The 26,127-nt window shown below is 36.4% G+C and overlaps 1 protein-coding gene across 8 annotated transcripts in view; it reads right to left on the bottom strand.

Moving 5' to 3' along the window:
* Positions 1-26,127, bottom strand: part of dlg4a (discs, large homolog 4a) — a 187,008-nt gene that overhangs the window by 10,321 nt on the left and 150,560 nt on the right. For 5 of the 8 annotated variants that reach the window (XM_082170942.1, XM_082170946.1, XM_082170941.1 and 2 more), the window contains 12 exons: positions 21,415-21,584; positions 20,907-21,043; positions 20,366-20,510; positions 20,052-20,190; positions 18,903-18,959; positions 10,059-10,215; positions 8,293-8,395; positions 6,830-6,944; positions 4,875-5,051; positions 3,520-3,562; positions 2,016-2,046; positions 1,845-1,892 (listed from right to left, as the gene is read on the bottom strand). In XM_082170942.1, coding sequence (XP_082027068.1) covers positions 1,845-1,892; positions 2,016-2,046; positions 3,520-3,562; positions 4,875-5,051; positions 6,830-6,944; positions 8,293-8,395; positions 10,059-10,215; positions 18,903-18,959; positions 20,052-20,190; positions 20,366-20,510; positions 20,907-21,043; positions 21,415-21,584 — 1,322 coding nt within the window. The remainder of the gene's footprint in view (positions 1-1,844; positions 1,893-2,015; positions 2,047-3,519; positions 3,563-4,874; positions 5,052-6,829; positions 6,945-8,292; positions 8,396-10,058; positions 10,216-18,902; positions 18,960-20,051; positions 20,191-20,365; positions 20,511-20,906; positions 21,044-21,414; positions 21,585-26,127) is intronic. The other 3 variants (XM_082170945.1, XM_082170944.1, XM_082170940.1) reach the window with 1 other exon arrangement.

Raw genomic sequence — 26,127 nt, 5'->3', positions numbered from 1 at the left:
TCCCTCGGATGAAATCACAGTGGCTCCTAGAGTCGTCACTCAATCTTCCCTCTAGCCACGGCGCTGATAGTGTGCATCATCAATAAGGTTTATACTGAATGTGGCACACTGTGATGATGATAAAGAACTGTGTGTCAAACTCACTGTTCGCATACGATAACCTACGCAGGAAAAAACTAAGTATACTCGCATGCTTGCTTTGTGGATAAGGCTGACAAGTTTAAAAAAAATATATATTATTATCCAGTATTGAAAAGCAGAAGTGTACCAGAAAACCATACTTAAGTAAAAGTGGAGATACCTTACTGTGAAAATGACTTCATTACAAGTTACAAGTCACCAATTCCAATACAACTTGAGTACAAGTCTTAGGCCTGGTTTCACAGACAGGGTTTAGATTAAGCCAGGATTAGGCCTCAGGACATTTAAGAAGCTTTTATGAACGTGCCTTAGAACAAAACATGGTGTGCATCTTGAGACAAAACAATAGCACTGACTTATTTTAAGATATATCAGTGCGAGTTGCTTTCAGTTAAAACAGCTCAAACATGCAGTTTAGTCTGAGACTAGACTCAAACCTCGTCTGTGAAACCGGGGGTTAGAGTATCTGATCTGAATGATTTTGTACTGATAATGAATGTAGGCTCAAAGATGCACTAGTCCTCAACAAGACATGCCAGTGAATCAAAATAAAACTGAACACCTTAATATTGCAATAAATCAGAGTCGACACAACAGCCTCTTAAATGTCTACAGATACTCAAAACTCAAAAGTCTCAGTTAACTTGTACCATGTGATCGCTGCAAATACATTAAAGCGTTGATAGTGTTGCCATAGAAATGCATAATACAGAGTCCGAGGACATGAACAGCTCAGAGTCGATCTTGTAATTATAATAATAGACCTTAATCAGGGTAGTGCCATATTTAATTTCGGATGGGAATGAAAACGAGGCTGAGGGACAGAATACAGTGTTCAGTCGATTGTACTGTTGTTTAACAACAAACCGATTGTTCAGCTGATGAAATGTCTTTCTGAAAAACAACTTTTAGTGAACAGAAACTCCATAAGACAGTTTAAAAAGTTGTGAACTAGGATCTTTAGACTATGTCTAAGACTATGTCTAACCCTCACAGCCTCGTTTTCATTGGCGATATATTAAATATGACGTCTAATCTGACTGAGGTGTATCACGACATGGCGTGAACGCAGCACATGTCCTCATCTCATGAAACACCTGCGCTTCACCACTGCCTACTAATGCACTCACATTCGTGTAAAAAAAAGCCTAGTTGACAAGTTTAGATGAATAAGGGCAAAACGCACAAGATATAGTACCTTCAATGTCCTGTAGATGGCGATATCGCTTCTTTTGTAGCAGAAATTGCTGCAGAAAAAGTTTGGTGCCATGCAAAATGTAATGAGTAATTGCATTACTCATTACAAATGTACTGGAGTACATAATCAAAAAATGTGGTTAAGTAGACACTAAAAGATGCTGATAATCCAAGTACAGAGTAGCCAAAAAGACACTTAAGTACAGTAACTAATCACATCTACTCAAATACTTGACACCACTGCTGAAAAGTATCTATAACAATAGTTGCATCTAGAAATGTCTGATTTCACATCAGTAGTACTCTATTCAAATGAACTCTCAGCGTCAGTGCACTTTACATGAGGAGCGCTATTCGTGTGGTTGCTGTTGTCTATATATGCCGTGTTTGAATTGAGTCTCATTAAATTAGATGTAATGCTGCCTGCGAACACCGTAGAAAGCAAGGTATCTCACTGGGGTTTGTATCAGAGCCAACGTATAAATGTCTCAGTTGAGTTATCCAACCTTCCACTTGTGCAACTGTCTCGTAACTCCGTACTGCCTCTTCCCTTCCTGAGAGAAAACAAATACACATACATCAGTTTCTGTTTGCAATGCATTCAGCAACAAAACATATATATGTGTATTCTGGGCTATACTGTGCTGTCTATGAGGGAAAAGAAGGTTGTAACTCACCCTGTGAGCCTGTACTGTCTCGACTTCGGTCCTGTCAAAGGGAAAACATAAGGCACAATGCTTATCAAACTGTAATAGACTGTTTCCTACATCAGTTGTAAACATCCAGTTATTGCATCATTTGTCCTGGCTTGAAGAGGTAATAACAGTGTACAAGTGTGTGTGATGCTGCTTCAAGTCCTGTCGGAAATATCGGATTAATGAGATGAGCAGAGGTATACTTTAGCATAATTTTTATGGAAACAATATATTTAAAAAAAATATATACTTAAGTGTGAATTGAATGTAATGTTTTCATACACTTGATTGCATTAGATGAATATTATAGTTTAAATTTATATTAACTGCAATTAGCTGAACATTAGAGTGATTTTTTGACCTACTTAAGTAGGACTTAATTCCATCTTTATATGTCGTTTCATAATTTCTATTATTGTCTTATGAAATACACTTTGTGTACCATCGAATGCACAGCATTTATAAATGACAAGCATTTATGGTAAACTAAAATGTACTTTAATGTCATTTTTTCTATTTAAACTTTTAAACACACATTTGTGATGATAAATGTGCAATTTAAACTTTAAATGTAATATCAAATAACACTACAATAAAAACTATAATCAAGTACTTTACATGTGCTTTAGTATGTCAGTCAACACATCAAAATAAGTGTACTTCTTTAAAGTATGACAAAAGACAATTAAAACAGTGTTTTAAAATGTACTTTAAAATAAAACCTTTAATTTGACATTATTACAAAGTGCACCTTAAAAAAATAAGGTACTTTTAAGTGGTCTTTTATTTCATTAATAAATTATCTGGAAGTACAGTGTTTTAAAAATATGATTTTAAGATTTTAAGTATTTGTACTATGAGTGCACAATAAATGCAATTAATCACACTTATTTTTCAAAGGTAACCCTGTGACAAAGTGGGGGGGGAAATGCATCTGGGAAGCCTAGATTGACATAAACCAGGACCAGTAACATGAGAATGTGCATGTGATTTTGATTTTTTTTTTGTCTGCAAATGTCATTTTAGGAGCTCTATATATGAATACCACCACAATGCCATAATTGCAAGTGGGGGAAAAAAAATGTAATGCTAAAATACACAGGCAAAACATCAATGTCATGATTAATGCACACCATTTGCTGTGTTTGCATTGGCTCTAAAAAGCTACCTGTCTTCCGGAGAGTGAAAGAGAGGAAAAAGATAAGCTTTAAATATGAACTTCCCGAGGAAACCCCCAGAACAGTCTGCATGTGTGCAGTGATCTGTGTGTGTACAGGCAGCACAAGCTCACAATGCCCAGGAGTTTCAATGCCTCCCATGAGCTGCAAATACACACCACTGCTAGCCTAAACCCACCAGAACCCATTACAGAGCAGGACGACACATCTCACAGCAGAAGAGACCAATGTTTCTGGATTCATTTAAAGAAAAATGACTGCATGGGATGAACTGCAAACAGCTGTTTGTGTTTTTGCATGGAGCTTACCCTTTCTTGTGACTTCAAGCGCGACCACTCTTTTCTCTCAACCCTGGAAGAGAGAGTGGTTGAATGAAGGACACAAGATCAATATAAACAGGAAAAGGAACACTGAGGGGGAATTCTCTAAGAAGGAATTCTGCACATCTGATGCTGTTGTTTATTCCCACATGCAAATTAAATTATGCAAATGGTGCAAATACCCCCCCACCCCACTCCACACTCCCACCCCCACATACAAAATAGCAATTCACTATCTTCTGAAAGCTAGGTTTTTGAGAAGACTTCCACGATCTGGCATACTTTCTCAAGACCGAACAGCTGATATTTGGGAAAAACAGCACTCTTTCTTGCCTGTATGATATTGCTGAACTATTGAATATCAAAAATAATTTTTTTTTGCCACGATATCCTTCCTTTTGAGGACATTCTAACTGCATTCTTGACTCTCAAGGTGTGTTTCTGTTTGCAATCTCGATGAACACAATGTTAAAACAACAGTTACACAGCTGAAATAGCACATGAAAAAAAAAAAAAACGCAAACATTTTAAATTAAAACTTAAAATTGACATAAACAGCAGACTCTCGTGCCTTTTCTTTTGCATTTAAATTTTAATACAATAAATCTTGCATGTCACAAAGAACTTGATTTTCCACCTCCATGAATGAGACGAGTGTCGTTCATTATGTCGCCTTGTTGAGGTAAATTGTAGTTTTCCTTACTTTACCCCGGTCTTTAAGTAAAAAGATGACTGTGAAAAATAGTAGAATCTAATTAAATACATTTATGGTGAGATTACTACATTTTATTTAATTGATTTTACGATGAGATTATTATATTTTCATGTAAATCTGTGTTCATTTTGACCACGTACAATGCGCTGTCCCTTTAATTCAGCGTTTGCAGAGATAGACTCGGTGCGGAAACGATCTCTGCACTGCTGTATACGCACCGCAACTGGAACGGATAGACGGACTGTAACGTGCAGTGTGAAAGCTCTAACCTGTTAATATGGGTACGGAAAAAAATATGCACCGCATACGCACTGCAAACGGAGTATATGTGAAATGGGCGTAAGGAAGGAGTGAAAATGATTGATTTTAACATTTCACATGTTGTTGATAGAGCTTCAGTTAAGTATTTATGACAGAAATGTCTTTTAAAATGACTATTTTGGGTTCGGGCTGTGTGCGGATAAATGCTTCTAGAGCACGTCCTTGTAACCGTGTGTGAATATTATTTTGTTCAAGGACAACAGAGGAGATAACACACACACACACACACACACACACACACACACACACACACACACACACACACACACACACACACACACACACACACACACACACACACACACACCTCCTCTTGCTGGGGATGAAGCCGACCTCCTCCTCATCCCCCTGAGGACTGACTCTGCAGGCCTGCCACCACTCCTCATCTCCACAGTCCAAAACATGCAGCACATCTCCAAACCTAAAGCCCACAGCCTGACTCAGGAAACCACAGTCTGCGGTCTTATCATAGTCAAACAGAGCCCTGCCAAACGAGAGAGAGAGAGAGAGAGAGAGAGAGAGAGAGAGAGAGAGAGAGAGAGAGAGAGAGAGAGAGAGAGAGAGAGACATAAGTCACGGGGAAAAGAGAGGATAAAGGAGGACAGTTACAGACAGAAGGACTGAAAAGGAGGAACATCAAAGGAAAATCATGGAATTGGGTTGAAGGGACGGTTTGGAGTAAAATCCTTATGCATCGCTTTCTGCCAGGACTTTTATGTGCTTTTCCCAAATCACTGAAGTGACGTTGACGTCCGGGTTAGCGGTAGCATTAGCCGTCAGACAAGTGTTATTTAAATAAACTCCTGATGTACTTACAAACTTTCCAATGCCTCGTTTTATGAGTACAGAACCTATTTGTACTACTGTAGAAGTTTGGTACCATTCTGGGCATTATTAGTGGGGTAATTTACGAGATACATCATTGGATCCATTAGCGACTGCACTAAACCATCCGGCAGATATCTCTAAATAAGCTCTAACTTTAAGGGGAAAAAGGCTTCTGGGGGGTGTTTGGCTCGAGGTCATGGTGCAAAGGACCCTAGGTTGAAATTACTCCGAACCATCCCTTTAAGCAACACAGACCTTATATTTTGTCCTTTTTCATTGTTATTCATTGGTTATGTTCAGAATGGAATACTAGCCCTCTGATTACTTTCTGCATACTAAGCAGTGTTGCCTATTTTTTAAATAGTATGTTGAACAGCACTCAGTATGCAGCAACACACATCTGAAACTATAGAAGGCTACACTTCTCATTGCAACTCAAAAATTAACACGTAAATAATGAGAAAGAGATTAAATTAGCAGTATATATAGTATCCAGTTCATTTGTCACGTTGAGTGCAGTGGATTATGGGATACATTTACACAGTGTGCTCAGCTTGTAGAAAAACAAGTGTGCTTAATTATATTGAATGTGTTATTGTAGTGCTATTCAAATCTTGAAAGTACACTTAAAGAGAGTCAACTTTCATGACTTTCTTAACACACTTAAATACACTTTTTAAAAAGTGCACTTTGTAATATTGTCAAATTAAAAGTTTCACTTTTTTCATGTTAAATCATTATGCTTTAAAGAAGCACACTTATTTTGATGTGTGGACTAACACACTAAAGCACATGTAAAGTACTGGATTATAATTTTAACTTTAGTGTTATTCAATATTACATTTAAAGTTAATATATTTTAAATGCACTAAATTGCAACTTCATCATTATAAATGTTTAATTACAAATATATTTAAATGCTAGACATAAGTTTCAGTAAAAATGACATTAAAATATATTTTAGTTAACCATAAATGATTGTCAGTACATTTGCCAGTGCACTTTAATCATATTTCAAAGACAATAGAAGTAATTATAAAATTATATGTAGAGATGTACTGAAGTGGGTCAAAAAAAGGACTCTAAAGTTCAGATAACTGCATTTAATATAAATCATTTTATGTGAATAAATAATGTCAAACAAAAATGTATAACACATTTTACTTTCATTTTAAACATGTTGAAAACTTTACTTTCAGTTTTCACTCAAGTATATTTTATAAAATCTTTTTCACAAGGGCATGCATACAAAAAAAAAAAAGAGTATACTGCACATATTATACTGTGGAGGAGTATAGTGGAAAGAGGACAGGAAATGATGCCGAGAAGAGGAAGGTAATGGATTTGGAAATATTGTAAGCCAGATTTGTACATGTGACTCCTTCATTAGTGTGTTCATAATGTAGAGTTGTGGTGTGTGTGTTGTATGTTTACCTGATATAAAACCCTCGTTTTGGGTTACTTCGTAATGTAGTTGTTCCAGAGCCCATACTGCTGTTCATCAACTGCTCTCTGAGGTCATGAATTTTAGCTTCAAATCGACTGTACTCTGCACAAACAAACACAATTTTCCATTTTATCTTAAAACTACAAATTTACAAGGTCACGCTGTAAAGAGTATACAGTTATTAAGCACGTTATCAATTTTGCTGAACATCTTTATTATTTCCTCAGCTCTTTGAATCAATAACGGTTTATTGAAACCTGCAGACTTACAGTGCCACCTACTGGCCGGAACAGGTAATGAGGGCTTTACAACTGAGGTAAGCTAAAAGAATACATTTATCTGTGCTTTTAAAAAGCAAACAACATGGAAAAGAGCGCAGGGTGTCGAGACCTGTTTTTAAAAGTTGAACTTTTGACTTGACAAGGTACATCATCGAAAACAACCTTTTCTGTTTTCATCTCCACTAGGCCAGGGCAAACCGAGTGCAAGAATTTATCTTAAAAACGATATTATTTGATGTTTATAACATGAGTGCATATTCAAAAAAAGATCAGTGGTTTCGACAATAATAAAGGGCTTAAGCCACTAAAGTAACTACTCACCAATAGCAGATTACAAGAGCACAATACGTATGTTGTTGTTGTTTTCTGAGCTATTCTGAGATGTGTCTGAAGTGTGTGTGTGTGTGTGTGTGTGTGTGTGTGTGGTCTTTTGCTTCATATTTACAGTAATAGCGCTTCATTATGATACTGTTGATGAGGAGCTTAATATGATCACTATTCGCTAATACCTGAGCGTGGCTGATTTGACTCCTCCCCTCATCAAGACCATTGTTTATACAGATATACACATTAAAACATTCATTATTGGCGGTGCTATGCAAATGTCTGACGGAGCTCGAGCCCCAGAAAGCCTAGCGCTGCCACTGACGGTAGTGTATACAGTGGCCCCAAAAACTATTTGAGACTTCAGCCACAAATAAAAATGTATAAACAACATATAGTGTATGCATTATATAGCAAAATATCTAAACAATAGCCAATTATTTTAAAGAAATATAGTACAAACACACGTATTTTCAAGTTTCTATAAGATTAACTGTAAACTGTCCATTAACATTTTATTTATTTTCTTTTTTTAATCTGTATTTAGTAAGTGCTAATTGTGGACCCAGTGTGTAGGATTGCCAGGTGTGTGAGTAAGTGTGTGTGTGTGTGTGTGTGTGTGTGTGTGTGGTTCAGGTAAACCATAAGTTATAGGGACAAAAACATTTTTGGTTTCCATGAGGAGAACAGCTTATAAATCATATTAAATGATGTTTTTTTAAATTGCAGAATGTTTTCTGTGATGGGTCGGTTTAGTGAAAGGGAATAGAATCATTATGTCTAAGGAAAGTCCCCATAAAACATGGAAACCCAATGTGTGTGTGTGTGTGTGTGTGTGTTCTGACCTTCTGGCCTGTACTGAGCGATGATGGTTACAGTCTGTCCTGCATTCTTCAAGGCAGCCGCTGCTTGTTCATGTGTAGCGACCCGGAGATCCACTCCATTCACCTGAGAAACACATCATATCATTATATGACACATCTCACAGCCAGAAGCGTTACTGTTATCAATACTGCTGCATTAAGAAAGCAAATTAAATATCAACAATAACTTTTCTTTATTGCTGTGAATATTAGACTCTTACCAAATTTAATTGAGATATATTTGCATTTTCAGATCTCTATATGCTGGCATCAACTAATCCAAACAGCTTTATAATAATAATAATAATAATAATAATATTATGACAATCAGCATAATTAGCAATATAATAAAAATGTACAATATGGGAGTCTAAAATGACTTCCATAAATACACACTACTGTTGAAAAGTTTGGGTTGGTAAGATTTTAAATCACTTTTATTAAATAAAAAAATACTGTAAAAATTATAATATTGTGAAACATTATTAATGAAACATTATTAATTTAAAGTGTTTCCAATTTGAATATATTTTAACATTTCTGTCTTTTAAATGGCATATTAATATTATGATGATAAGCATACTCAGCATAAATATGTACAATATTGATGTACAGGATTTTTTCCCTCATTTTTTGGCAAAGAGCATTTGTTACACTATGCACTTCATCTTTGATTGTCAGGTGTTATTTATGATACATGGGCAAAGATGAATGCACTCTCCATTAAAAGATACAGAATGCACGTATAGTTAAAGGGATAGTTCACTTTGAAATTAATTTTTGGTATGTTTTAGCTTACCTCAAGGGCATCCAAGATGTAGGTGTCTTTTTTTCCGCAGTAGTTTCAATTTTGATATTTTTAGGTCAAACCGTTCTTGTCTGTCAGTCATATAATGCAGGTCTATGGTCACTGTCTCAAAGAGCATGCACAGAGTCCAAATTAAACAATTCCCCATCGTAAGTACACATTGATGGCCCAAGACACGAAACGAGCGGTTTGTGTGAGAAAACGAACAGTATTTATATCGTTGTTACCTCTTGTACACAGCCACGTCCAAGTGATCTGAGAGCGCGGGCGGTATAGATATATACACTAGATGTCGCCTTTGCTACGGTTTCGTTCCAATGAACTGCAGTAGCCAAGGCGACATCTAGTGTATATATCTATACCGCCCGCGCTCTCAGATCACTTGGACGTGGCTGTGTACAAGAGGTAACAACGATATAAATACTGTTCGTTTTCTCACACAAACCGCTCGTTTCGTGTCTTAGGCCATCAATGTGTACTTACGATGGGGAATTGTTTAATTTGGACGATGGGGAATTGTTTTAATTTGGACTCTGTGCATGCTCTTTGAGACAGTGACCATCGACCTGCATTATATGACTGACAGACAAGAACGGTTTGACCTAAAAATATCAAAATTGAAACTACTGCGGAAACAAAGACACCTACATCTTGGATGCCCTTGAGGTAAGCTAAAACATACCAAAATTTAATTTCAAAGTGAACTATCCCTTTAATCATTAAACATTGATCTGCCATCATGTCCAGCATTAGCTGCAGTTGTCAGGCACATCATGGTATTTTTCTGTACTGTAATTCTCGATTCAAAACATGTGATTTGACTGCAGCTGCTGCTCGAATCCCCAAAATGCAAAAGCATGGTGTGAAAATCCTTTCATATTGAGATTATGTTGTTGATACATGAGTACGTGTGTGTGTGTGTGTGTGTGTGTGTTCTCACACTCAAGATTTGATCTCCCTTGCGCAGTTCTCCGCTCAGGTCCGCAGGGCCTCCCGCCAGGATGAAAGAGATGAATATTCCCTCTCCATCCTCTCCTCCAACAATATTAAACCCCAAACCCGTCGATCCTCTATGGATCACAACACGCCTCGGGTCCCTAAGACACACAACAGAAGGGAAAGATATATTACAGAGGAATTCCAGGATAATGGTGATAATCTTTTCCAGTAAAAAACACATTACTTCACATTTGATGTATCCTGTGCTGTCAGCCAGATATGGAAAGTGAATCAATTTATTGATGTATTTATGCGAACAAGCTAACATTTATTTTAGGGCTGTGAAAAGATGAATCGTGATTAATCGCATCCAAAATAAAAGTTTGTGTTTACAAAAATAAATGTGTGTGTACTGTGTATAAATATTTTGTATGTATAAATACACGCGTGTATATATTTAAGGAAAATGTGTTATTTATATATAAAATATTTATATTTATATATAATATAAATTATATATAAATACAGTATATACATGCAAATATTTCTTAAATAAATACATGCATGTGTGTGTATTTATATAATTATATGCAGTACACACACATTTATTATGTAAACACAAACTTTTATTTTGGATGCGATTAATCGCAATTTATCTTTTCACAGCCCTAATTTATTTATATAAATAATTATTTTTAAACTATTGTTGGTTTAGATACACAGCTGGCTTTAGTCAAGTCTAGTGCTTTTACAATGCACACTGTTTTAAAGCAGCTTTACTGAAAGTCACACTGTTGTGTCTGTAATTTCTTAAAGAGCCACATTATGCTTTTTCGGATATTATCTTTAATGCAGTGTGTAATATCGCTGTTTGTGAACGTAAAAGGTCTGCAAAGTTTCAAAGATCAAAGTTCAGATAAATGGAGTTATTGTCTCCTAAAAGAAATAATTGATTCTGAACGGCCTGAAACGAGTCATCAGTAATTCCTACATGGGTTTGTAACACATTTGCATTGTACATTTCACCTCCAAAATGAAATTAGGAACCTTTAAAATAGCCTAATAGGGGCACTTTAATGTCTTATATGTTACACTGAGCTGTTTTAGGGCTGGGTTATATGATAATATATGACTGTCAATGTATTTAGCTCTATTTAATTGATTATTTTCAGAAAAATGATGCAGATACATCAGTGCCACTTTGACATCTGGGTAAGACTGGCTGAAAATATTCACTACTGAGAGCAACGGAGAAAACGTAATTGAATATGGAATCGTGAGTGTAACCAGTTGGTGAAAAGGCTGGCGTGAGTTTAAAAGTTGTTGAATTTAATTTGCAGACATTTTGTGTTTTTTTGTTGAGAAATATAAAAACCTATATGTATATGTTTTGGTATACGGACAACATTTCAGATCGGATTACTATATAATGAAATGTGCTGTATCATTTAAAAAAATGACTCCTTTTGTGGTATACGATTTTGGTCATATCGCCCAGCTATAATTATCTTTATCTGGGAGCTGCAACGAAGTTATTCCATGATTCTTTATTCCTTTAGTCCGGCATTGAGCAAGCCTGAGGCGAGAGTGACAGGGAATGAAATTAGATATGATACTTTTTCAGCTCTGATTATGAAGAGAAGCTGTGAAATTCTGCAGAATGGATTTAATGAAGGTATAATGCATCAGACAGAGCTGATACTACACTCCTACGCCTCAGGCTTGCACTCTTATTGATAGTTTAAAGCGTTATCAAATTGATTAAAATATTGGTTCATTATAAATTTTGTGAGTGACAGGTGCTCTATCTGTGGCTGCAGATGAGCACATTATTTAGGAACGTTACAGAAACCCATAAATCATTTATTTAGGCTTTTGTTGTCCATTTTCGATGTAAAAGTCAGGCCTAGGTGCAAATATATACAGATGGTGGACAACCAGAATGAGACTTTTACCGCCGCCGTTCCCGCGGCGGCAAAATTGGGATGTGTATTTGCTGCCTTTTACCGCTGAGTGGCGCTGTAATCACAGACTTTGAAAAGTGTCAGTTTATTCTCTTTATGACGTAATCTGCCGCGGCAGTAATCTGAGCTGAGGTCACAGATAAATTCAAGATAAATCTTGTGGTTAAACGAATTCAAATTCATTAAATTTAAAAGAAGTAGACACACGTTAACATTGTGTGCCCAGTTTTTCTATAATTTAGAAAGGCTATGTCAATAGGTTACTTGTCATTTACTTCGTGTTATTTTAATGTGTTTGTAGATTTATTAACTGAAACATAACAGTGAAATAAATTAAAATAATTTACCGTAAAATTAAAACATTTTCAGGACTTGCAGTTAGGCTACTAACCGATGTTAGTCGGTTTAAGCATTCTTTGTTATATTCAGAATTAAATAGGCTTACTTGTTGTTATGATTATCAATTGAATTCTTTAATAAATAATCAACCACAATGCCTATTACTGCCGCAGAAAAAATAAACCAGTCGAATTTCAAAGTCGTTCGCGAAATGACTAGGCTATACCGGGTGGCGCAAGTGACAGGGCAAAACAGCAGCAACTGCGGCATTTTAAAAGGTAAGTTTCCTATCTGTTTATAATATATATATATATATATATATATATATATATATATATATATATATATATATATATATATATATATTTTTTTTTTATTTTTTTTTTTATTTTTTTTTTATTATTTGAACAAAAATGAGACTGATTGAATATGTAAAAATATAAATCTGCTAAATTATTTTTTTGTGTGTGTGTGAATCATTCACGAGATTGAGATGACTGACAGTTATACCCGGCCATAGCAACGGAAGACATTTTTCAAAACAGATCGAACAAATCAGAAAAATACTTTCAATACAGTATTGCTTTCAATTAAAAAATAAACAATGAAAATGTATAAGAAAATTAATTAAGTTTGAAAACCCATCGCACATTTCAAGGTATGAATAAAGTGTCGGGACAGTTTATTTATTTAAACAGGGTTGCATCGATAGAGTTTATTCCCTTTGTGATGCAAAATAAGAAACACAGAATCTTATTCTTGCAACATTTTAAATTTCTATTGTCAAAGAAATTGCAGCTAAATTAAAAAATTTAAACGGTACAAAACGAAAAAAGTTCAAAGCAACATAAATTAAGAACAGGCGTTTTTCTTTGCCTCTCTCGCGCTGGATATTTTTATAGTAAGTTTGGTCTCCCTCACTGCGCGCGCCGGGTCTCTCTCGAAATTAAGCATTTCAGCGTAAAAAAAAACACCATACAGCTGATAATACTGTATATGTGGCTGTGTGTCATCCACACAAATCACGAAGAAAAAACTGTAACAAATAGCTTTTTTTCCTTCAAAGATACAACATGCCTTGCTGAATTCACTTTACAATAAAACGAGGTGGGTCGCGAATTAAAGAGCTGCTAAATTGAAATTGTTTGTGGAAAACCTTTAAATACAATCAATAAAACTACAATATAAATATAGGGCCTACTGTACGTAGGCTATGGACTTTTGGAGATTTTGAGATTAACCCCCTGAGGTCGGCTGTATCGCCGGCGATACCAGCTCGCTTTTTTTTTATTAGTGTAAAAGAAACTCAGAAATACTCTGTTGACTTTGATTTTCCATAGGAGTTTCATACATCAATCGATTCTGTTAAATGTGTATTATTTTTGTGTATACTCACAATAAAAACAAAGTGTTGTGCTTTTTGCCAAATAAAGAAAAATAAACACGAAGCGAGTTCTGCCTTCTCTCTGCCAGTGAAGTCCATTCTGAAACGCGTCCGAAAATTAACAATAACTCAGCGAATACTCAGTCAAACAGACATACAGACAGACAGGCATGAAGCTTGAATTCTCTTCTTTTAAATGAAGTCATTTATATAAAAAAACAATTATTCTCATCTTGTGAAATCTGTATTAAAAGAGAGCGATTCCAGTCGAGCTCATCTCATCTCATTACGTTATAATCGGCCCCGCCCACGGAGAGCGCGCGCTATTCAAACGCAAATGGCTGAGGCAATCCTGTGAACGCCCCCATCAGCTCGAGAAAACACACACGTTTATTTAGATCATTGTTTACACCGTCTTGCAGCGCTGTGAGGAATAATACTAATCGAAAATGTCCCTCAGAAGTGCGGGTATATCGAGGAGCGAGCTGAGGAATACAAGTAAGTTTTTTCCTTCTCACGTGAATTTCTTCACGTGGGTTTCTGTTTATGAATGAATAAACGGCAGAGATGCGCGCTGTTTACCACAGCTGGCAAAGACAGTTTCAATTTAAATCGCGTGTGTGAATGAATGATGATGTTTTAGCAAACTGCATTGCTATACTGAGATAAGTAAACATCGACTGAATGTTGAAATAAAATGTAGGCTATTTGTATAAGCAACGTATTAAACTGCAAATTAACAATATGCCCTAATATTTCATGAAAACAACGTTACAGTCAGACGAAATATGAAAGACAACATTTTGTTTAGTAGATTTGGGTACAGTTTTTACTGTAGAATATACTGCCACATCAAATAAGCTTTTGTTTAGCCATTTCTATATATAAAATACGATTTTTGTCAAAAATAAAGTCATCAACTAAGATGTTAGCTGTTCCAATGTTGGTTATATTCAAACTAATGAATACATAGATAAAATGTAGGGCCTATAATCATTTTTTTTTTACAAAGAAAGAGTACACTTGAAATATTGTTGAAATTGTAATTATTGTTGTAATTGTAACCATTTTAATAAAATAGCAAAACATATTTACAAGATAGATGTAAGCAAAATCTTAAATGGTCAATATAAGTCTTCTTCTAAATATATCTTTTGTCCTTTCATTGTGGCTCAGTCAGTGTCACACCTGAGTGAATGGCTCATCATTATGCAGAGTGGGTGTATTCTAAGGTGTAAACCACTCCTCGTTCACGCCCCCTCGCATATTGGCTTTCCAAGCAAAACCTGTTTTACATCAATTTAAATCAATGTATGGTTTTATGTGAACGATAAAGCAAGACTATTTTCACATAATTTTGAAGAAAAAACTATAGGCGACGACATCCATAAGTCAAAAGTCTTATTGCCACATATTTAGTATGTGTTTTGTGGTCTTATTTCAAAAATTTTAATTTTTAGTTTTTTCGATAACCACGCATAAACATTATTCTCTCAAAAATGAAAACATGTACATACATGTGGCTCACATATTATTGTAGTCCTGTTTGTGCTATATAGAGTGAATTTACACCTTTGCCATTAATATGTTTATAAGCAACTGAAAAAAGCACAAATGTCAGGGCATGTCAGAACACCCCCAGGGCCCAAAAAAACGCTCAGACTCCAGAGGGTTAATCCTTAGAATTTTGCCTTTGCCTGCTCATCAGGCTGGCTCCGACACTCTCCATATGAAAGACGGAACATTAACACCTCTGTCCTGCACCCCCACGATAAAGCAACTATTGCCTTCTCCAAACCCCCCACAGGCTAGCTGAGTTTGCAAAACAAAACAAAGAGTTTGCCACTCGTCGTGGTGTGCCAAAACACTTAATTATTAACTTCAATATTTCATTCAAAACAATCTCAAAACGCTTTGTGACATTTTTAAAAGCCGTGGATGCATTACTGCCACTGGAACCATGAACGCAACAGAATACTGGTTCTGATTTTATTGTTTGTCGTTTAAACGTCATATATATATAGCCTATAGCCTATATATTATTTTTTTTACAGAACTGCTTTTGAAATTACGATTGGAATTATTATAGGTTACAGAAGTAAAGTCATTGTATAATATTTGTTCCTTGGTGTAAAATGGAAATGCATGGTGATTTTATTTTGTAAATAGGCTATAAGCAAAAAACTATGTTTTAGAACTATAGACAAATCTCTCTGCATCAACAATAGACTATACAATGCATTAATAGGCTAATATAAAAATATCAGTAGTCTAAGTTAGTTCGGGTTTCGAACCCGTGTCATCTAAATGATCGTAACGTAAGTTCAACCACTCGGCCACGATTCACTCGTTGCACATGGCCTAACGTTCCAGTGTGTGTTCGCTCACACGAGCGAGAAGCGCTCTTCATTCAAAAGAACGCGCCGCCGCGTTTGTCAAACACTAATTCAACATGCTAGAATAAAACCTGGCTTTAGAACAATGCATAGCGCCACTCGTCGTGGTGTGCCAAAAAATTTACAATACTTTAGTTTCATTTATTTCAGTGTTAATGTTTGAGTTAAAAAAATCCTCTACAGATTAAATTAACACAAAGTCGGCTATAAGAATCCTTTATAGGCTACGAAAAAAGCAAAGGGCTTACAGTCTTAACATTTAGGCTACTTTGCTTAAATTCGATACATTTATTTTCAGTAGGGCATACATTTGTAGGGATGTAATTTCAGTATGCTTTACCAACGCTATGTATTCAATTAAAGTTCCAAGAGGTCTGGTCTCTATATTTCCTTCCCAGCTGACACTAATATGCAAGTGCACAGCAAAAATCACGACTTGTGCTTGCTGCGAACGCAAGTTATTTAAGGTGTCTCAACTGTACACAGTCTACCCTACAGTGTGAATTCGTTACAAGGTTTCATTTAATTAAATTAATGTGCAGCAATTTGTACAAATAGAGTCAGGCCTACTATACTGTTGTAGCCATTAAATAATCTCATTTAGTATCATATTTGTTAAAATATTCTAATGTTATTTTTTTCCATCTATGTTGAATATGAAAAGTGAACAGCACGAGTAAGATAGGATGCATTATATCGAGAGATGGATATGGAGTGGGTCAGACATGATTTTGACCACTTCATTAAGTTTTGTTTAGTAGAAAACCTTTCTTTAAAGTGAATTTCGTTTTCTATAAATTGTATCTTAATTTTAATAAATTTTTCATCAACCAATTGCTGGATTTAAGAGATAAGTAAGAGAAGCAAATATAACAGACACTAATCATGGAGGCGCCCGCGCGGTCACTTGCATTGCACGTCAGCTAGAGCGCATCTCATCCTCCTAACTTAACGAAACTCAGCGTATGCCTCACACAGACATGATAAATACATCAAATACACAAAGCTTGAAATGTCTTCAAACGAAATAATTCAAAACGAAAAGAAAAAGGCTACTCTCTGATTATGTCTTTACGTGCATTTCTCTCTAGGTGCGTTCACTACAAATATGGCGATCGTCAACTTCATCTTTGCAGTCGACACTGTCAGAAAACACTAGTTTATTGATAAAAATCTATGCACGCATCACCGGATTTACAAATACACATCTTGCTTGTTGCACGCACATATTATGTCGAAAAAACGAAATATTATGTTGAAATAACATTATTATTAATAATACATCTTTTAGAATATTTGATTAAATGCTGCTTGTTCAATTTAATAAAATTAAAACTTTAATTGTGATAATTAAAATAATTGAAAATTAAATATTTAGTGGCCAAGTTTTGCTAATTTATTATATAGGCTATTATATGCCTATTGCCTATATTAAGTAGGTCATATTAAGACAAGGCATATATTAAGTTATTTTAGCTGTTATGAGAAAAAAAATCGAACGAAATCTAAAATCTAAAAAAAATTCTAACGCCAATTCAACATGCCAGAATAAAACCTGATTTTTGAACAATGCGTAACGCCACTCGACCTGGTGTGCCAAAACACTACATTTTAAACTTCAATTTTTAATTCAAAACAATCTCAAAACGCGTTGTGACATTTTTTTAAGCAGTAGCGTAGCCTATATAAGGGCATTGAAACCAGGATCTTAACTAAAACGCGTTCCGCGTAATCTCTCTTAAAAAAAAATTATGCCACACTACTCCATGTATTTTTTTTTTAAGGACTGCTTTTGAAATCACTATAAATTACTATGCAATTGTATCGCTCACGAGAGCTCTTCATTTATCTAATTCCTCAATAGAATAGTAAAAATATTCAGCGTCATTGCTCCTAATATTGTCTCTAATTTTAACTTTTGATTCTATTTTTTCAGTTCTAAAATTGATTCTATCTTTGGTTCTATTCTGTTGTAGCCTAATAGGCCTATTTATATGAACAATATGCCTATTAGGCTTAGGGTTTTATATTTAACCCACTTACATTTTAAAATACGGCAATTGCTGCTGTTTTGCACAATGTCCCTTTGCGCCACTTGGCGGTCATTTCGGGAACGACTTTGAAATGCGGCTGGTTTATTTTTGGCGCGGCGGTAATAGGCATTCTGGTTGTCCACCATCTGTATATATATATACACTCACCTAAAGGATTATTAGGAACACCTGTTCAATTTCTCATTAATGCAATTATCTAATCAACCAATCACATGGCAGTTGCTTCAATGCATTTAGGGGTGTGGTCCTGGTCAAGACAATCTCCTGAACTCCAAACTGAATGTCAGAATGGGAAAGAAAGGTGATTTAAGCAATTTTGAGCGTGGCATGGTTGTTGGTGCCAGACGGGCCGGTCTGAGTATTTCACAATCTGCTCAGTTACTGGGATTTTCACGCACAACCATTTCTAGGGTTTACAAAGACTGGTGTGAAAAGGGAAAAACATCCCGTATGCGGCAGTCCTGTGGGCGAAAATGCCTTGTTGATGCTAGAGGTCAGAGGAGAATGGGCCGACTGATTCAAGCTGATAGAAGAGCAACTTTGACTGAAATAACCACTCGTTACAACCGAGGTATGCAGCAAAGCATTTGTGAAGCCACAACATGCACAACCTTGAGGCGGATGGGCTACAACAGCAGAAGACCCCACCGGGTACCACTCATCTCCACTACAAATAGGAAAAAGAGGCTACAATTTGCACAAGCTCACCAAAATTGGACAGTTGAAGACTGGAAAAATGTTGCCTGGTCTGATGAGTCTCGATTTCTGTTGAGACATTGAGATGGTAGAGTCAGAATTTGGCGTAAACAGAATGAGAACATGGATCCATCATGCCTTGTTACCACTGTGCAGGCTGGTGGTGGTGGTGTAATGGTGTGGGGGATGTTTTCTTGGCACACTTTAGGCCCCTTAGTGCCAATTGGGCATCGTTTAAATGCCACGGCCTACCTGAGCATTGTTTCTGACCATGTCCATCCCTTTATGACCACCATGTACCCATCCTCTGATGGCTACTTCCAGCAGGATAATGCACCATGTCACAAAGCTCGAATCATTTCAAATTGGTTTCTTGAACATGACAATGAGTTCACTGTACTAAAATGGCCCCCACAGTCACCAGATCTCAACCCAATAGAGCATCTTTGGGATGTGGTGGAACGGGAGCTTCGTGCCCTGGATGTGCATCCCACAAATCTCCATCAACTGCAAGATGCTATCCTATCAATATGGGCCAACATTTCTAAAGAATGCTTTCAGCACCTTGTTGAATCAATGCCACGTAGAATTAAGGCAGTTCTGAAGGCGAAAGGGGGTCAAACACAGTATTAGTATGGTGTTCCTAATAATCCTTTAGGTGAGTGTATGTATGTATATATATATATATATATATATATATTTGTGGATCTCATTTGAAGGATTTTGTTTGGATCATATGTGCTTTAGAATGAATATTTTAAGTGAATAATATAATGAACCCTTTGGGATCAAAGCCATCCATGACTGTCACTCAATGGTCACCAGTTTAACAGTGTAGAATCCAGCTTAACCTTTACAGTTTTAAACTTTTGGGTATTTATTTGCTCTTAACTTGGAGAATCCAAACAGGAAGGGTTTACTGAGTTTTGTTAATAAATTCCAAACACTAAATCTATAAAGACAGTTTGGCAATACAATTTCTGCTGCTGTTTGCATCAAAGCTGTTAATTGAGTTGATTTTTAATCTCTACTGCCAATTATTTTATTTATTTATTTGCCCACCCAAGGTGATGAATAAAACTCCATTCTAAATCCTTACAATTTATTGTAATGTGCGAGAACTGCTGATTCATTAGCTTGCAGTTTGCCAGACAGCATTACCTGGGTAAGTCGTCATCTCCCATTAAGCCATGCAGCACAGGAGAAAAGCGGCTCGGTGAGGTGGGAGTGAGGGCTTGTGGGTAATCCGAGGCCAGGAAGTTTGGATGTCCAAGGTCCGAGTCCATATGCGGAGAGTACGCTGAAGGGTGAACACACACACAAAAACAGTTAAAGCTGGATTTACTAATGTTTGCCATTGAATCTTGAAAAGATATTTAAGAGTTTTGCTTGAAAGTAAATGAGATATCCTCAAGCACAACTGTTTATTTTCCTGTGTTAAATCTGTGAAATAATCAGCATTTCTGTGTACTCACTGCTTGTGAGGTCTGGTGGGTTGTAGTTGTTGGTAAGGTACAGGTTATTTGGCTTTGCCACTCTGAGGTAGACGACCTCGGCTGTGTTCTTCAGCGCACCCACCGCATCCTCATGCATCACGTCCTCCAAACACACATTATTCACCTGCAGTTGACATTAGATTTACGCTTTTGGCAGACTTACATTGCATTTCAAGGTACACATTTACATGCTTTCACTGGGAATCGAACCCATGATCTTGGCGTTGCAAGCGCCAACGCTCTACTGTTTGAGCTACAGGAAAGCCGCATAGATGCAGAGACTGATGTTATGGAGCAAGTGTCCCTTGTGAAAAAGAAGTGCTCGTCAATGTTTCAAAGTGAACACTACAGATAGATGAATTGACTGCTTTTCTCCTGTACTGCTGTAGCTCCATTTGTGACCAGCAGGTGGCAGCATTGAAGAGCCAGTGACTATGTGATGCTGCTTAAATCAATTACTCCAGTCTATCTTAACACATGTGTATTAGTTCTCATCAATGATGCATATGTGTCGTCTTACCGCCAGTATCTTATCACCAATCTGTAGTCGTCCGTCCTTATGAGCCGCCCCTCCCTCGATGATCTTGGTGACATAAATGCTGTTGTCACCAGGGATGTGCTGGTTACCGACACCACCCGCTATACTAAAGCCTAGCCCTGAGAGAGAAAGATCATTTGTTAAAAAGATGCACTTGGACACTTTTTTGACAGTTGCAGAACAACTTAATAATGGGTGATAATACTCTAAAATCCTAAATATTCTTTGAATTTCTAGCGCTTCTTCTGTTATTGCCTCCTTAAGATGAATCGCTCTTTTGTATTCCTCATTTTCAAGTTGCTTTGGATAAAAGCGTCTGCTAAATGAATAAATGTGCATGATAAATAGACCCATAAATAGAGTATCTGGTAAAGAAAACTTTTGCTTTTGTGTGATGCTGCATCCACCCTAGTACAGTGTCAAACCAAAGATACAGTAACACAATGGTGTAGTGCATCTTTAGTACTCAAATACGATTTATTGTCCATACCTTTTGGCCCTTTGATGAGCTTGAGTTCGGTGACTTTCTCAGCGATGGGTTTCCTGCGTAATACATAGAGTCTGACGATAGCGCCCGCCTCTTTGAGGGCTTCCACTGCCTGACTGTGGGTCACCTCCCGAACATCAACGTCATTCACAAACAGAATACTGTCATTTACTCTGAGAGAGAGAGAGAGAGAGAGAGAGAGAGGTAGAAGTAAGGAAAAAGAAGTTATTAAAGGGATATTTCACCGCTGGAAAGATGAATGTGTATTTAAATTGGGTTCTTTATGTAGTAGAAATGTGAAATTATTTTAGAAGTTGGTACCTTCTAGACTGAGAAAAGCCAGAAAATGTATTTTTGGCTCATGTGGATGAAAGACAACAACTCCCAGAATGCACTTGCTTCTCTGCCCTACGAGGCCACTCCCAAGCCACGCCTACCGGTTACAGAGGGCAGTATCGGGAGAAATTATACAACTAGGCTACTAGTCGACTCGAAACTGAAAAGACGGCGTTTTATGGTGAGATCCCCCTATGGGCGAGTTGAACACATGCGGGACGAGCTCCTCCTACTGGCTGGAGTCTCTCGCCTCTGGACTAATAAGCCTCTGATGACACTAAATGACGATTTTTGCGTCATCTGAGTTTTTTTTCCAGACACACAATACAGAAATCTCTCGTCTCAGGGGGACATGAGGGAGGGAAGCACGGTCACCCGAAAATACATGCTAATCGGTGAAGTATGCCTTTAAGGCAGTTTTCCCATCAGACTTCAGAACTCACACGTGTCAGAAGCTGCTAGAGCTCATCTATAAATTAACCTTTGAACTGACAGCTGTCAAAAAAAGTCACAAAACTTCATTCATTTTCTCCATAGGGACATTGATATTTAAAGATGTCTTATAAAGCTTTAAAGAAAGCCCTAGTTTTGCACTCTGAGGTTGTTAATCAATGGGATATGCTTCTGTTGAAGCTGTCAGCTGCACTATTTCTTTATTTTTTTATTTTTTTTATCATGTTTGACAGCCCTTTTTTTATTGTGAAAAACTACATTACCCATGATGCTGTAGAGAAAATTCCACCAATCAGAGAATCACTGCGAACTGTGCCCAAAAAAACTTGCAAAAAAGCTGCCATGATTATACAACAAACTTGCATAAACTTTTGCAAATTTTGCAACAAACTAAAAATATATACTTTTTATAGTCAACAATTCAAAATATCAAATGTATAATTTTATATTTCTCCATTATTTTTAATTTATGTCATTCGCAGTGCTTCATTGGATTGTAGTTTTTCTATCATCAAAGCCGTTAAGTATACAGTATTGTTCCTTTGTCTATTTGTCCGGTTTTTTAAATACTTGTTTTTTGCTTCAAATTCTTGTTTTTTAATCCTGTGATTCACCTTGTAGTTGGTTGGTTTGGTTCATTATAACGCTTTTAACAAAGACATTTTAAAAAATACTTCTGGAACAACAGCTAAAAAAAACTGTGTGGGGCACTAATGCACTCAATCATTTTTACTATTATAAAATTAAATATTATGTAATTTTTTTTTTTTTTTTTTTTTTTTTTTTTTGACATGATCTGGCAACACTGGCATACAGAACAACCTCCAGGATCTTATGTGCAAATTATATTATGTTTAAATTTGACAGTCCAGAGTACACACAGTGTTTACACAGACTTACTAATGCCGCACTCTGAGGCAATAGAAATGTATTTACACAGAAAACAAATGTCTGAAATTTGGCCATTTTGAGATTATCGACATCAGGCAATACCCATGTCCGTTGGCTGACTGTCAGAAGCGTTCACTCTCTCCTTGATTCAGCTCCAGAATCATATAACAGACTTCTCAAAGTATAAACAAGTTCTGTTTTCAACTGGTTTCAGAATGTTTTGTCTTTCTGACGAAAACTGAAAACTTTTTCAGTGGCTGAAACTTTGGCAGTTTAAGGGCCCTATCTTACACCCGGCAATGCAGCGCCAAGCGCGACGCAAGTGTTTTTTGCTAGTTTCAGCCTGACGCAGTTATCATTTTCATGTCCTGCGCCACGTTGTTTAAATAGCAAATGCATTTGCGCCCATTTGTGCACCCATGGGCGTGCTGGTCTGAAAACGAAGTTTGTTCTGGCACATTGTTGGCACGTTGCTATTTTGAGACAACAGAAATAGACTGAGCCATTGACCGACTGAAACCTGGTCTAAAGTCAATGGCGTAATATTATTATTTTTTGTTATTTAAAGAGCGCGTTAGTAATGTTCGCCTATAGGTGGGTCCACAACGCGCCTACACTCTGCTTATTACTCACACAGGGACACACAGCAGCACACACAATAAAAATAAAAAGATTACAATGTAAAAAATTATTATTGTGTACATGGAGATATGGTGGAATCCTGCTTGTGGTCTGCTTGCGCACTTTTACCTTGTGGACAAGCAGTTCTGTTTGCGCTCTGGAGATATCCAGATATCAGATATCGGTCTTTCCACTATCAAATTGCGGCATGTAAATCCGCCATGGCGCGAGCGCAACTGGCATTTAAAAGGAATGGGAGATGAGACTCTGATTGGTTTAACTCACGTAAATCCCAAAACACACCCTTTACTCATTAAGAGAATAGGGACAACCCTTTTAGACCATGCGCCGGGAGCACTGACCATTTTCCCCGTCGTTAAACTAGCAAAAGTGGATTTGGACACGCTCTAAGTGAACTTGCGCCCTGCACTTTAGACCATGCGCTTAGATCGTTAAAATGATCGGATTTTTTGTATTTTTTTTATCATGTTAAAAATTTTTTTTATCAAGTATGATACATCAGAAGTTTATTTGTTAATCTCTCAATAATTGTATTGCATGTTGGCCATATAAAGATCAGCATCTGCACCAAATTGCATATTTTTGCATGAGCTTCATATTCTCACTATATGAGCCTAAAAAACTGATGTATCAAATGTGACAAAAAACAAACAAACATGCAAACTTTAACAAAAAATTTTTTGTATAAAGGTTCAACAAACTGGACTAAAGTACAGAAGACTGCTATTTTTTCAAGCAGAGCATTTTTTTCACAGAGCTCAACACCATCTGACAAAAGACATTTCACTGAAACTGACAACTCGACAAAACACCACAGATATTCCTTAGCTTTCAGAAGTGCAAATGCAGCACTAGCTGTGCTGTCATCCAGAAACATAAAGAGAGAGAGAGAGAGGGGAAATAAGTGCCGTCGGGATGACTGACTGTCAATCGACCTTTCTGGAAATATCTGCCCATAAATATTCATAATTAAGCACACTCATTAATACCGACCACCAAGTAAGATAGTAGAAAATCAGAATAGATGCTTCATTTTTTCCTGTCCGTTTAGTCAGATTTCTCATGCATTTCATTAACTGATTTAATGTTGAATTCCAATCTATTTGAATCTACCAAAGTGAGCTTTATACCTTTAAATGTACTGATATAACCAATATAATACTACAGGCGGTACAGTAGAAAGCCACAGGATGAATCAGAGTTCACCATAAGTGGCCTATCCATAAAATATGACCAGTAGTTGAAGATCGCTGGTGAACATGGCCATACACACACAGACAGAACACCATCAGGATACTATAATGTAATGAACTTTAACTAAATAACAGAATATGGAACACAAAGCAATGTAGATTACTGATAACAAACAAACAAACAAAAAATCATCATGCAGGGACTTCTGTTAATGTCCTTTTACTGTTTTTCACCATTAATTGTATGGTAATTCACTGTATTTACTTGTAATACAATTGTATTTTAGAGCAAAATTACTTATAATGTGAGTTTTAAAGTTAAAGCAACCCATTTTCACCGTTCACCATTTTCATATGATAAAGTAACTTACAGTTAATCAATTAACATGTTTTTACTATAGCATTTTTAAGCATTTAATTTTTCTGTAATTTTTATTTTTAAATCTTAAAACATATTAGTTTCCGTTTTCTGTGAAACACAAAAGGAAATACGAGGCAGAATGTTTATGTAACTATATTTTGTTGTACATTTAAAAGTAATACGTTACTTTAATAGTTACTTGAAAAAAATAATCTGGGCCCGGTTCCCCAAAACGTTCTTATCGCTAAGTAGTTCTTAACCTATTCCTTAACCTCTCTCTTAACGTTATGGCACGATTCCCGACATGTTCGTACGCTAAGTATATCTTCTGTAAGTCACACTTTCGTAAGGTTGGTCTGGACCACTCTTAGCTTTACCTTATCACTGTTGCAGGTCTATATGAAAATAATTCTGAAGTTTTAATACACACAGACAGTTCATTTAGGCTAATTCAAGTGTTTTCATGCAAAGAATAAAATTGTCAATCACACTGATTGTTGTTAGAATTTTAATTATATTATTATTATATATTATATTATTAATTTAATAAAAGAGCGCTTTTAAAGGCCAGTGAAAGCATAGGCTACTGTCAGTTAAGTCCTATTCGGACGCAAAATTTTTCTCATGGGCTCGTCCGGTATTTTAAACATTTACAGGGGTAAGTCGGTGATTTTAGTGCCGTCCGAATCCATAATATCAGTGTTTTTTCTCACCCAACCCGCGTAAAAATCCCTGGCCAAATTAGTACCTACTGTTTTTTGACAAACAGGTCGTGTGGGGATTTAATTGCCGTCTGAATCCACATCTCTGAGTTTACAAGAAGAGATTCAAAATCCACTG

The sequence above is a fragment of the Leuciscus leuciscus genome, assembly GCF_965113295.1.
Source record: "Leuciscus leuciscus genome assembly, chromosome: 5".
NCBI lineage: Eukaryota > Metazoa > Chordata > Actinopteri > Cypriniformes > Leuciscidae > Leuciscus > Leuciscus leuciscus.
This window is presented reverse-complemented; position numbering and strand designations above follow the sequence as displayed.